This window comes from Rutidosis leptorrhynchoides, chromosome 2, assembly GCF_046630445.1.
Source record: "Rutidosis leptorrhynchoides isolate AG116_Rl617_1_P2 chromosome 2, CSIRO_AGI_Rlap_v1, whole genome shotgun sequence".
NCBI lineage: Eukaryota > Viridiplantae > Streptophyta > Magnoliopsida > Asterales > Asteraceae > Rutidosis > Rutidosis leptorrhynchoides.
The window spans coordinates 464,719,502-464,735,000 of NC_092334.1; the positions used below are offsets into that span (position 1 = coordinate 464,719,502).

Sequence of the window (15,499 nt, forward strand, 5' to 3'; positions counted from 1 at the left end):
AAAATATAAAGCCTGACAACAACACATATATTACAAACCGTGTATATAAATGCGTATAGCAATATAAAGACACGGGAGAATGAAAAATACTATAACCCCAAGGTAATAGTAGAAGAAAATAACTTCCTCTGGTGGCAGATGAAAAAGAAGAATGAAGGATACGATAGCCAAAAAAATATCAAGAATCAGAACTGGATTAAGCATTTCACAATCTTTTGGAAGTATGAAATAAGGAAGAAGATGTAGGAGTGGTGAAAATAATGAAACTAAAGTGGTTAATTTATAGCAAAATATCAGACATAACAATCGAGGCAGATTACGCATTTAAAGGAAATCTTAATTTCCTTAAATTTCGAAGAATCAAATCTTATTTAGATTATGAAGATTTTCTATTCCTTAAATTCCGGAAATCAATCGTAACTACGTCAAAAGTTAAGACGAATCTCTATTCTTTCATTTCACTCTTTTACGATAACTTCTCTCATACGCTTCGAATAATCGGATTGTTTTATCCATATTATTCAACGGTGATAAAACTCTATTTATCAACATATATATGGCATGAAAACATTTTATTGTTAGTCATGACGGCCTCACTCAAATTTCGGGACGAAATTTCTTTAACGGGTAGGTACTGTGATGACCCGGAAATTTCTGACCAAATTTAAACTTAATCTTTGTATGATTAATATTTCCGACGCGATAAGCAAAGTCTGTAAAACTGAATCTCAAAATTTTTGAACTACTTTCATATATTCAAATACCTTTCGGTTGTTCTCGACGATTCGCGAACAATTATATGTATATATATATATATATATATATATATACTATAACTTGAAAACGTAACAATGTTTTAATTGTTTGATACCGTACATTAAACTTATTGGTTTAAATATTTATTTGAATATATATGATAAGTTGGAATATTAATTGTATGAATAACTTGCGACGTATATTTAAAACTGGTTTATGAATGTTGAAAATATATATTAACTTGGTCATAAAACGATTTGTTATTATATATATATATATATATATTAACATATAGCGAGACAATGATTTATAGAATTAAATGACCAAAACACTCGAAAGTTTAAGATACACTTTGAATGATATAGTTTATTGATAATTTAAGACTATATTTTGACAAAGGTACGAGTCACAAAACGTAAATTGCAAGTTTTCTAAGCGTATGAAAATGCGTTCGAGAAACCGGAACCGGGACATAAGTCGAGTGACATTATACGAGTCATCGGAACGAAAATTACAAGTCAACTATGCATGTGAATTTAATATAATATATAATTAATTATATAAATTAAATATATTATATATAATATAAAATTATGTCGACAAACAAGAAGTTAAAAATTTGTGAGCTGTCCCAGGGTGCCATGCGATCGCATGGCCTTGAAGCACAAATCCCATGCGATCGCATGGGGTACTTTTTCAGAAAAGGTTCTATAAATTGATCGAGTTCTGACTTAATTCATACACACACATATTGTCTATATTACCCCGTATTATATTTATTATTTATTATTATTATTATTATTATTATTATTATTATTATTATTATTATTATTATTATTATTATTATTATTATTATTATTATTATTATTATTATTATTAAGATTAATATTAATATCATTATTATTAATCTTATTATTATTATTATTATTATTATTATTATTATTATTATTATTATTATTATTATTATTATTATTATTATTATTATTATTATTATTATTATTATTATTATTATTAAGATTAATATTATTATTACTATTAATCTTAATTAGTAGTATTATTATTATACATAAAATATTACGACGAGGTTATGAGAGTGTCACTTTCAAAATGGGTTTTCAAGCGGGATAGAGCTAAGGAAATTATGGGTAATGTTCGGGGGTATATTTATGAATCAAACCTAGTGTTTATCATCTCCGTTACGTCTACGTACTTTTCTGAAATATTGAATCACAATATTGATACGTAAGCATTTATATTTTATCTTTTATATACTAATAGTGTATCCATGTCTAGTGCTCGAGTATATATATTTATACAAGCTTGTATACTAAATTTCGTCGTTAAACATTTTATGATGAATCACGAATTAAATACATATATTACTGGTAAAAGGTATATGATATACATGTTTTTGGAAAGCTGGCGAAAAATCAATAACTTTTCTTTTAGACACCGAATAATTTCGATAAACGGATTAAATGATATGATCAACTGAATTATGATTGACGTTAATTGAAATTGCTTTTGAATCTGCAATTAAGATTTAAACAACTTGTTTACGAGATTGATAAAATGGATTTTTGAATATTACCAACCGAGTAAATGAATCTTTATATAAGGTACGTCTCGTTTTGTTGAACTACTGTCAAAATTGACTTTTTGAAACGACTTTGGATAACTTTTGTATGTCGATCTCGGGCATTAGGATTGTGATACACTATGACCTGATCTAGCTTGATAGACATTTATTGACCAACATATGTTCGCTAGGTTGAGATCTACGGTTATTTGGTAATCCGAGTCTCGGTCACATTTTGGTGAACGACTTTATATGCTGCTAAGGTGAGTTTCATTTGCTCCCTTTTTAATTGCTTTTGCAATATATATTTTTGGGCTGAGAATACATGCACTTTATTTTAAACACAATGGATACAAGTACATACTAAATTCTACACTGAGTTTGAACCGAAAATCCCTTAGCTTTGGTAACTAGTAACTGCCAGTTATAAGAACTGGTGGGCGCGAGTAGTAGTATATGGATCCATAGGGCTTGATATCCCCGTCCGAGCTAGAGCACTAGCCTTTTAATGGACGTATGCTATTTGAGAAGCGTACACGTTGGTTTGCGTGTATTATTAAGATGATTATACAAAGGGTACAAATTATATATACGTTAAGTTTAGTTACCAGGGTGCTCAATTTTGTAGAATATTTAGATAAACGTTTCTGGATGAAATAACTGAAATCTTGTGATCCACCTTTATATACAGATTATGCACAATATTAAAACTATGAACTCACCAACCTTTGTGTTGACACTTGTTAACATGTTTATTCTCAGGTTCCTAAAAGCCTTCCGCTGTTTGCTTATATGATAGACAAGCTATGTGCATGGAGTCTTACATGACATATTTTTCAAGAAAACGTTGCATTCACCAAATCATCACCATGTATCTTATTTTGACTGCATTGTCAACGGAAGTACTGTTGTAAACTATTATTTACGGTGATTGTCTATATGTAGAAATCATCAGATGTCGAAAACCTTTGATTTAAATATTCATATATGGTTTGCCTTCTCAAAAGAATGCAATGTTTATAAAACGTATCATATAGAGGTCAAATACCTCGTAATGAAATCGATGAATGACGTGTTCGTCCATATGGATTTGGAGCGATCGTCACAACATCAATTGTACTATTCAACAGAAGTCAAAGTCAAAGTTGAACAGAAAAGGATACGCGTCGGCGGCTGACAAGTGACCTTACAAGACCACGTGGGAATGCAGAAGTTTAACGCATGTGCAGACATGGGTTATACTTTATCAACACCTAGGGAACACAACATTCTATTTGTTTAATCAGATAGTGGTGTCAAACCGAATTGGGGTGTTCCTGCAAATTGCTACCAAAGAGGAAAGAGGAGAGCATGCTCTCTGATACCAGTTGTTGGTCCCTTGATAACAACAGGAGTATTGTAGGGGGGGTGAATACAATTTCTTTTAATTAACTTAACAGTTAAACACGATTAGTATTTAAGCATGTAAATTAAATAGAGTCACAGGTAATTTTCAACGGTTATTCTTTATAAGATGACTCCTGAAGAGATGAAAGACTATTTAGCTTCTACTGAGTCAGGAGGATTTAGAGCTGATGTATTTATGAAATGGCTAGATGCATTATTAGAAACCAGCTCATCTTCTCGACCAGTATCGTCTACTCAGCCAGCTACACAACAACAGCCAGCAGATGTTGATGTTAAGGGTGAGCATCTTGCTATTGTTCCCTATCTGCCACTACAAGAACCAGTATCAACACAAGAATCATCAGCTGAACCCAAGCCAATTGACAAACAAAGGGTGAAATCTATTCCTAGGGACAACCAGCCCCTAAGGAAAGGACCCCTATTTGAGGCAGCTGATGAAGATACTGTGGCAGTTGTGCCAGCTGATACTAATCAGTCAGCTGGTACTGAAGACACAGCAAGGAGTGCTATGAATGAAGACCCAGCCAGTAGTGTGCTGCTGGGTGAAACAAGTGTTGAAGACCCAGCAAAGGTGGATGTGCTGGGTGCTAATCAAGATGATGATACGGTTAATCCTGCTGACTTTACAGTCTGGGGTAGAAGAGATCACTTATTTGTTCAATCACCTATCTCTCCCCGGACCCGCACTTATTTTAACAGAACATAAGATAATCGTGTTAATCAGTTTCCAGTGAGTTCATCTGGCATAGGTGAATCATGTATCCTCCATCTTCCCCAAAACGTCATGGTAAACACAGATCTTGGAAAGATGATTCAGTTGCCCGTGGTGAGCCAGATCTATTTAGAATGAATCCAGATGAAAGAGAGGCTTACAGGCTGGAGATCACTGTACCAGAATTGCTTGAGCAAAGACAAGCAGCTATTAATGAAAGGATACGCCAAGTTAGATTGCTGCATCATCCTCTTGATCAGCCATTCTACATCACTGCCTTGACTTATAGCATTGAAATTGGTGTATACTTAAATAACAGTGGTCAAAGGCTCTCTACTGATGAGGAGAAAGCTCAATTTCAAGAGGCTCGCAAGCTAGATATGGATATAAGGCAGTATCGTGCTGCCCTTAGAACTGAAGAGGGTAGAAAGATGATTGAAACAGCAAAGTCCCTGAAAATTACTGCCGATGATTATCTGTTGGGCTTAGAAGCTGAAAGGCAAAGAAGGGAGGCAGCTGATGCTGAACTCGCTGAGAGGTTAAGGCTTCAGGAAGTAAAGACAAATTGGCTGCTGATAGAAAGCAAAAGTCTGAGTCCCTCAAATTAGCTAAAGCCATTGTCAAGGAACAGGATAAGGCCCTTGATGAACTAGAAGCTGCTGAGAAAGCACCTGCTATTGCTCCAATAGAAACTGCCAGAACCATAGAACTATCTGATCATTATTATAGGAGCAGGTATGGTGATGTGATGAACAGAAGATCAAATCCCAGCAAGATCATCAAAGTGCACAGAGGCTCAAAAAGAGCTTTCAATGTCAGCAGGGAGAATAATGTTCAAGAAAGGATAAATTATGATGAGTTACGATCCTTAGGATTCAGTGAATGGATGGAGATATTGGAGTACTTCATTGGTAAAGCTGAAAGTGGAATTAAAAAGACATTGAAGCCAGAACTCCAAGAGCTCTTCAACAAAGCTACAAAATTTGGGAATTCATCAGTAGTAAACATAGAAGAAGTACTTTCTCAAAAACCTAAAGGAAAGAAATCTACTGGTGAAGGCCCACAAAGAAGAGATCCCATCATTCTACCTCCTCATATCCCTGTATTTGATCCTGCTGATATACCCATCCTATTTCCTGAAGCCTGAAAAATCAAACAAGAGGAGCTATCTGAAGAGGAATTAGATAAAGATAAAGATAGATAGCCCTCTAGTGCTCAAATTGTATCTTTTGTTTATTTCATTTTTCATTATGATGTTCTTGTAATTACTGTATATACTATGCTGTAATGAAAGTGAAATAAGTTTATCTTCAAAATCATATCAAATTATAAGATATAGATAACTCAGCAAAAGATCCCAAAAACAAACTTAAAAGGGACAAATTTACTGCCCATTTTTCATTAGGTCCCTCTGTACTAGCTTTAGTGTTTTCTCTATATGTCATAGGTTTTGTCATCATCAAATAGGGGGAGATTGTTGAGTCCCCAAAATAAGTAAGGATTTAATTATTACAAAACTGTAATTTATTTGCACTAAAATGTTATGTGCAGCCAGCACAAATTTGTTTATGTATAGACAGCAGATATTGCTGTGTCGAGTGTAGTTTGCTGCTCAGTCTACCAGCACAAGGTAGACAGTGTTCTTCAATCAGCACAGGATGTGTACTCAGCAATTCAAGAATATCAAGTATCTCAGCAATGAAGAACCAGCACAGCTGGAATGCAGCTTACTACACGAGACAGCTATGCTCCATTATAAGCATAGTAGTTTTCCGAGTGGTCTACATCAATTGTACTATTCAACATAAGTCAAAGACAAAGTTGAACAGAAAAGGACACGCGTCGGCGGCTGACAAGTGACCTTACAAGACCACATGGGAATGCAGAAGTTTAACGCATGTGCAGACATGGGTTATACTTTGTCAACACCTAGGGAACACACCATTCTATTTGTTTAATTAAATAGTGGTGCCAAACCGAATTGGGGTGTTCCTGCAAATAGCTACCAAAGAGGAAAGAGGAGAGCATGCTCTCTGATGAAGTTGTCCCCACAAGTACCGACATCCTATGTACCAGTGGACAATAGAACCATTACACGGTTAATAGGACTACTATAAATTGTTGTATCCACTATTGTAACAACTAGTGGTGTGGGTTTATTTATTTAGAGTCAAAAACGTGTAATAGCTTTTAGTTTACCTCTTAGCTATATTCTAGGTAATCTGTATCAACCAACTATCATTCCGCCAAAGATAGTTGTGATTCTTTGTGATTCAATCAATAAAGAATAACCGTTGGAAATTACCCGTGACTCTATTTAATTTACATGCTTGAATACTAATCGTGTTTAACTGTTAATTTAATTAAAAGAAATTGTATTCACCCCCCCTTCTACAATACTCCTGTTGTTATCAAGGGACCAACAGTATTTTCTTTATTTTCTTGAAAAAGAAACGATAATATATATATATATATATATATATATATATATATATATATATATATATATATATATATATATATATATATATATATATATAGTGAGTTCGAAGATCAATAGGTACAAATCCGATACAACCAGAATCATAATTAGTCCAATCAATAAATACAACAAATATGAGAACAAATAAACCTAACCACCAACATGGCGGATTAATTATAACTAGTCTAACAAACCCAACTGACCAAAGCTACCTTTAGAACTTGAATTACCGGCTAGACCAAAACCATTTCCGAAAAAGCACAACGGAGCGTCGGAAGAACGCCGAAGAACGTAGTATTTGCTTAAATTTAGAAAACCGACTGACAAGTTTCTTCACATGCCGCTACATAAGGAATCCGAACTGCATTAAACCAGACCCGCCGCTAGAGCTGAAACCAGATCTCGAACACGGAGATCCTTGTTTGGTGCAATCCAGCAAGCACAACCGAAAACGAAGGAGTTTGACGAGACTAAACCAGGCCCGCGATCGTGTAAATCAACAACCAAACAAACCGCCGCCAACCGAACACCACCCGCCAAAGTATCGGGCAGCCACCAGCAACAGGGTGGTGAGCCACCTAGTACTCCGAATGAGCAGATATCGGAATCACATGTACACCAACCGGAGATTAAAAAACCGATCACAACCAATCGGCAGAGTGTATTGTTCCGAACCATCAGAAGCCACCCTGCCACGAGAAGAATGGCTATGGTGATACCAGTCGCCGGAACAAAACGCACCCTGACGGAAAAGTAGGAACAAGGCAGTCACAAATGGAAAATCTGGAAAATCGCAAGTAAACCCAACCAATCAAACAAGACACAGAAGAACGGTCGTAGAGACTTACTACTTACTGGAAAAGAGGTAGCCAAAGCAAGAAAAAACAAAATGTAAAGTTCGGTGCCACTGGTGAGTAGCCGGTGGCCGGAGGAAGGGAAGGGATCTGCGCATGTGATCTATCAATAGGCACCGAAAGATCCATAAAAGATAAGAGTTTGTAAATAGAAGTCGATAACAACTGAAGGTAGTAAAGTTAGGTTATTTTTTGTTGGGGAGTAAGCTTAAAAGCTCAAACGTAGTGATTTTTTGATACTTTATATTAACTTGTCCTTAAAATATGAAATGATTTCATGTATTATGAATATTTTTTTTTATTATCAAAAACCATTGTAAAAATAGCTCATGAATATTCCATGTTGGATGTTTGGTTTGATTCAATAATAAGTGTGATTACTACTGAGTTACTCCTTAAAGTTTAAGTGGGAATGAAATTAATATCAATATTTATATAATTACTCATCGATACATTGTTTGAGTGATATACGAGGAAATGATCTGTTTGTTCTCAACGAATAGACGCATGTTCGATTTCAAGGGTCGAGAATTAATTGGTACTGTCAACAATTAGCTTTTCGGAGGGGGTTTTCCCAATTTTCAATCGCATTGTTAGGGTTGTTGCGATTTGAGTTTCCTCCTAACGCATGTGTGAGTGATATATGATCGTGAAGGTGGTTAAGTTCCCTTTATGTTATACCGATACTGTCGTTAGAATTTTTTTTTTATATATATAATTACTAAATTATACTATAATATTTCAAGTGAACGTTAGTAAATCAAATCATATAATTGGTTTCTCATAAACAATAAGTAATGGAGTATTCATCAGAACTAAAAAAAAAAACTAATAAATACTTTCAAATAACGGGATCTGTTTCTTTAAGTTAATTCAACCCCATCCAGTACAACGGAAAATGTACTCCTATTACTCAATTGACATAAACCAGAAGTGTGTGGAGAATGAGAGGTGGATAAGGATATCAAAAATAGCACCGTGGTGTAAAATAATGATAACTAGTTGTGGAGTCCTCGCTTCGCGCCGGGGCTCCGTTTTGAATGCGATTTAAAAAAAAAGTGTTGATCTATTTTGTAAAAAAAAAAAAAAATTTCGACATCTAACATTGAAGGGTTGTTCCTTTGTGAAAGTTGCTTTTTTTACCATTCTGGTTTTTTTTTTTAAAGTTAGTTGATCTATTTTGTAAAAAAGAATATTTTTCGACATCTTTTGGTAGCATTGAAGGGTTGTTCCTTTTATGAAAGTTGTTTTTTTATCGTTTGAGACAAAAAAAAAAGTAGCACAGTAGTAGCGTGGTGAGTGTTATTATTCAATATTTTTAGTGTTAGTGATGTGTTAAATAATATTTTATAATATAGATATAAAATGGGGGAGTTCGATTTGTATTTTAATAAAAGTTAAGGGGTTGGGTGTGAAAAATGAAATATTAAATAGTACTATAAAATGGGGGGGTTCGATTTGTATTTTAATGAAAGTTAGGGGGTTGGGTATGTAAAAAATGAAATATTAAATGGTACTATTCATAAGTAATAAGACAAATTTTGTCTATTAGTTATATTAGTAATAATATCTCTTTGGAATAAAATATTCTAATAAATAGTAATTTGACTTTGCTCAAAGTATAGTGATATATGCACTGGTGAAATGATTCGTAAAATTATGGGTTTGTTTAAACGACATAATTTAATGACATGTTTTAGGTATTAAGTGAATGTAAATGCTAAACTCGTTTATTTTAATGACCCATTTGACTAAGAAACTTGTGGTTGTTTTTACAAATATATAGAGACATGTATTTTCGCATACATATGTAATGTAATTAATCTCGTAAAAAAATCTATATTTAAATATTAATAATATGATAATAATTAAAATTATAATTATTATATTAAAAGTAAATAATAATAATAAAGTTCGCTCAATTTTTTACGTATGGATGGACAATTTTTTAATTGTCATTTTGCATGGCTTTCAAGGGTGTATTCGTAATTTCCACTTCACAAAATTTGCTATATAACTCCCAGCCTATTTTGCCACCTTCAAATTCACACACAAAAACACACACAGACACAAATACTTATATACATACACTTTCTCTTTGTATACCTACAAATGGAAGACGATCATCGAGAACTACAGCTCCTCCCTACGCCGCCACATCCGTACGCACGTGGCTCACAGTGGCCGTTGGATTCGATGAGATTTCGATCCGATAAGATGCAATTTCCTATCGAAACCGTTGGTCCGTCGCTCGATTTGCAGCTGTCGATTAGTCTCCGGCCAACGGATTCGTACAATTATAGAGACGGTAAAAGCGAAAACGGACGATTAGAAGCGTTAAAATGGCAAGCAGCTGATCAAATTCGAATTGCAACAATGGAGAAAGCGTACGCGGAGCGCGTACGCGAAATGACCAAACGAGAAATGGAACTGGCGCAATCGGAATTCTCACGTGCACGGCACATGTGGGAGCGAGCACGTGAGGAGGTTGAGCGAGTTGAGAAAATGAAAGAGAGAGCAACACGTAAGATTGATTCGAGTTGTATGGAGATTACTTGTCAAGCTTGCAGGCAAAAATTTCGATACTGATCATTATGAATTGTCGATTAATGAATATTACAATAATTTTAATTTTAATCAATTTAATAGCGGAACTTATCTGATTTCTAGAGATTAATATTGTTAATTGTTCCGATCTGAATAATCCAAATGGCACGTGAGTTTGGAATCAGAATGCGAGGCAAATTGAGATGATAAAAGTATGGAATGATTAAGGTGACAATGGAAGCAGGATTAATTTTTATTTTCGTTTTTTCTTTTTGATTTTTTTTTTAAGAAAAATTCTATTAGATTATTAGATAATTAAATCTTGTCCAAATGAATTGGTATATATGTATATAATTTTTTTTTTGTTCTAATTTATGTATTTATTGGGCGATTAGACATATAAGCCATAGCACGATAGTGTTATAGTTTTTTTACTTGGTGATTAAAATTAAAATGAATATCTCGAAAAACACATGAATTGCAAGTGAATAGAAGTAATACACCATGCTTAATTACTAGTACAATAAATACCTCAATCCAGAAAAACACATGAATTGCAATTGAATAAGAGTAATACACCATGCTTACTACAATGGCGATTAGTCTCTAATTCGTCCCACAATAATGGTGTTCATTAATAGTTAGTTTTGTTTTTTTTTGTAAATTTGACTGAATTTATTTTAAATGTAAATGATAGAGAGTTTTAAATGTGAATAAATTGAGAAGTTTATGATATTCAGCACGGAATAGTTATTTTTAAAAAGTGAATAATTATTTTGAAATATAATAAATATTAAAGTAGACAAATTTTAGAATGGAAAAAGTATAAAATTACAACATACATGAAAAGGTTCGATTTTTTTTTCTTTTTATTTTTGGTTAAAATAACGATAATATAAAACCACGTGTATTCCTCAATTGATGGAGAAGACGAACAAAATACAATTGAACTAAACTATTTCATTATTAAATACTCGGATCACACACTATTTCACTTAGAAAAAAATGCCGATGCAGTGGGAAGGTGATAAGTATTTTTTTGATATCATACATTAATCAACAGAGTCAAAACTTAATTTGATTAATTAGTTGTGCGTGTGTGTTTGTGTTGTTATGAATGTTACTTTCTTGTTCTAGTAATGACATGGATGGCTCATCAAACAAGCTATATTTAAGGCCACCTAAAATAAATCAGCATTGGATTTGACCAGTCGATCTTTATTCATCAAGAAAGTAAATTTCGGTTTAAAAGGTAAACTTTGGTTAAAAGATATAAAGAGAATTAAAGAGACTTCAAAAGAATTAAAGTGTGCTAGTGAAAAAAAATTAACGTTAAAAGGTCTTTTAGCAACAAAATCAAGATTATGATTAAAGTATAAGTTTTAATATCATTTATAGTATTAGCTGATAAAATAATAAAAACACTAATTTGTAAGTATAATTGCAGACAAGATAAGCACTTTATGGTTTTGCAAGTCATTAAACTATGTATGGTTACAAACTATGTTTTATTTTTCATTTTTATCTACATGTTGACCTAAACGTTGTTTTCATTAATGTAGGCCGGATTTATTTTATGTTTATGTCGTGTACACATAATTTTATTGTTCGTAGTTGTACTTTGCTTAGCTCAGACCGTCGTTGCGTGCTGAGTAACTCCGCTGTTAAAATATAACGATCTTTCATAAGTATATGAAATGAACAATATACCCTTACTTTTTATTCTTAATTCATTTTCAAATTGTCCTTGTTTTCCCTTTTCTAAATACATCGAAAAGTATAGTACTCCGTATTAACTAGTTACACATTTTCCATTGGTTTTATTTATTTTGAGTATGACACATTTTGATTTTTATACATATATTTGAAAAACATATACGAGTATTAGCTATATTTTCTAAGCAAACAGGGAGTAAGTTTTATTATAGAAAAATATAAAATACAAATCATGATCAGTGGAGGAGTAGTTTGAGGCGGGTTATGCAACTACCGAAGATAAATGCGTGGATGGTTAAATCTCATGGGTGATTCAGAAGTCCAAAACTGATGTCCAAAAAAGAAAAAATCCTGATGAGATAAAACAATAAACACATTTTTTGAATTTAATCTAAATTGAAATAATAAGGGAAAAAGAAATGGAGTCCACCTTGTTAACTTTAGGGCATTCAAACCAAACACCCACTACCCCTGTCTCCTTTCCTAATTTGATTCCAAACACTAAAATCTCATTATCGTCACTCTTCCATGTACTACTTTTAATGCTTTGGGTACAACCCCACAAGTGAAGCTAAAAAGCATCCTCATAATCAGAAAGAATCAGGATGCAGCTTTTCATTCAAGATATCGAGGTAAAAATGGTAAAATTAATAACTCTTCCATTAAGTCGAGCCACATCTAGGATCAACCAAAATGATTTGGTTCGTTAAACTACGTTGGAGGTGATATTTTCATTATTTATTCATATATATTTCCACCATTATTTTACATACATTCCCAAAATTATTAAGGGATATATGAAATGCCTCTGTATACTTTGTAGTCTGGTTTGACCTCGTTAACCTTTATATTGTTAAGAATAAAGCACGTGAGCCCTAACAAGACTAGATAACCCTATGTTAACAAACTCACTTACAATAAACGAAAATAATTGATGTTTATGAAGAAACTAGCAAAAACGATAAAGACAAGAGAATTTAACGAGGTTATATGTAATCACGAATAATTACTTTAATCCTCGGCCACCAAAGAGAGTTCTTTTATTGATAAATTTCGTGGATACATGTATGTGTTACAATAAGATGCTTAAATAGGCAAAACTAAACAAAGAAATAGCTTTGGGAACAAGAAAACTCGATTTTGAAAACTTCCTCGCAGACGAAGCCGCGCCGCGCCCATAGAGGGCCGCGCCGCGCCGCTAAGGCAAAAACCAAAACAGTAGCTTTCTCGACTTGACCCCTTGTTCACGCTCAAGGCCGCGTCGCGCCTAGGATAGGCCGCGGCGCGCCTCCACCAGTGAACCGAATTCTTCCTTTTTTCGAATCCTTGTTTAACTTGCTTCGCACTTCAACAATCTCCCACTCGAAGAGATGTTAAACAGCATCCATCTTAACCTAACATCATCAACATCATCCCACAATAACAACTTGACCCGCTAATTATACCTCCTTTTGATGCCGCCAGATTTGCACCCGAATCACGCCGCACTTCATTCGATAACCTTCGAACAAGTGAAGTCTTTCGACACCAAAAAATACCGCTGAGCTATAATTCGATCCATTTGTTACTAGCTTGGGAAACAAGACCCTCTCTTTGGCTATGGCATATACCTCCTTAGTTTTGGAGATAACGGGTCGTTTGAGTCCGACCCGACCCAATTAACCCCATCGCCCAAGCGATCCACCCGTACACAATATCATCCACCCGATTCAACTTGTCAACAAAGAATAATCCCGCCGGTAGATCAAACATGTGGATAACACCATCAAGGCAGCCGTGTGAGAACGCAATCACACCCTTGATCTTTCACATAACCGCCTTTGCTTTCACCATTGGAACATCGACCACATACGTGTGCACGTCTTTTGACAAATCCGATTTTCCATCCCGAGCCAACTCCCACTGTACGGATGTATCATTAACCATGACTCTTAAGAAAACCTCTTGTTCATCTTCCTCAGTCGACCACAACAAAGTTGCCATTGGAGAAGATCTACCCGAAGTACCGAAAGCTCTAGTGTACCCAATTCGACCCGAATTTTCACTAGCTTCAACTCCCTTTGAGCTCCCACTCAAACAAGATCCCTCAACAATTCCGGAAAGCATTAGCATGCTAGGACTTTTGACATCTACAAAATCACCTAGTCATTCCTCTTTAGGAACTTCAACCATATACATGGTTCCCATTTTAAACCCGCGAGCAACCACATAATCTCCTTTAAACACTACCCACTTTTGATCTCCAAATAGGACATGACAATTATCGTCATCCAATTGCCCAACCGAAATCAACCGACTCTTGAGCTTTGGAACGAACCGCACATTCCTCAAGATCCAAGCATAATTCAAGTGGCTAACCACGAGATCACCAATACCCGCAATTTCAAGTATACTCCCATTCGCAACTCGAACCTTACCGGAGTATTCATTGAAGTTCACCATCTCGTTCATGAATGGGGTAACATGATACGAGGCACCCGAATCTAAAACCCAAGATTCGTCAAGAACCTCTTTTTGGCACATCAACGCATCTTCGATCACCACAGTCGATACGCTTCCACCCGACTTAAGACTCGGGCACTTTGACTTATAGTGACCAACTTGTTGGCAATTCCAACACACCACGTTCTTGCTCCTTGACGGACTTCTTGACCTAGCTCTTCCCCGACTAATACTTAGAACCGAACCCGAACTTCCATTCGAATCTTTCCTACGAATACCTTCGCTAAGAATCAAATCCCGGATTCCTTCAAAAGTTAACTTAGTAGTTCCGGTTGAACCACTAACCGCCGTAACCATACCGGCCCAACTCTCGGGCAATGAAGATAGCAAAAACAACGCCTCCAGCTCATCATTGAATTTAATATTCACCTCTTTCAACCGTGTTAAAATCGAATTAAATTCGTTAACATGATCCGCCGCCGAGGAACCCTCCATCATCCTAGCATTCACCAATTGCCGAATCAAGAAAACTTTATTCAAAGAGGATGGCTTTTCATACATGTTAGATAAAGCCGCAAGCAATCCCGCCGTTGTGGCTTCACCCACGATGTTGTAAACAACGTTCTTGGCCAGAGAAAGTCGAACAACTCCTAGGGCTTGCCTATCCAACAACTCCCACTCGCCTTGAGTTATCTTTTCCGGTTTAACACCCTTCAACGGTTGGTAAAGCTTCTTTTAATAGAGCACATCTTCAATTTGCATCTTCCAAAAGCTAAAATCATTCCCATCAAACTTGTCAATCTTCACATCACTCTTTTCCGCCATTGTTCCCGTGAAACCGAATCGAAGCTCTTGATACCACTTGTTAGGAATAAAGCACGTGAGCCCTAACAAGACTAGATAACCCTAGGTTATCAAACCCACTTATAATAAACGAAAATAATTGATGTTTATGAAGATACTAACAAAAACGATAATGACAAGAAAATATAACGAGGTTATAT

At 34.9% G+C, this 15,499-nt stretch overlaps 1 protein-coding gene across 1 annotated transcript; it reads left to right on the forward strand.

Moving 5' to 3' along the window:
- Nucleotides 1-9,846: 9,846 nt before the first annotated feature.
- On the forward strand, nt 9,847-10,427 carry LOC139892557 (uncharacterized). The gene has a single exon (XM_071875669.1). The coding sequence runs from the start codon at nt 9,903-9,905 to the stop codon at nt 10,377-10,379; it is 477 nt and encodes a 158-aa protein (XP_071731770.1). The 5' UTR covers nt 9,847-9,902; the 3' UTR covers nt 10,380-10,427.
- The last annotated feature ends 5,072 nt before the right edge of the window (nt 10,428-15,499 follow it).

What these genes read in the sequence shown, in the direction of transcription:
- LOC139892557 (XM_071875669.1), top strand. Translation starts at nt 9,903, where the DNA reads ATGGAAGACGATCATCGAGAACTACAGCTCCTCCCTACGCCGCCACAT.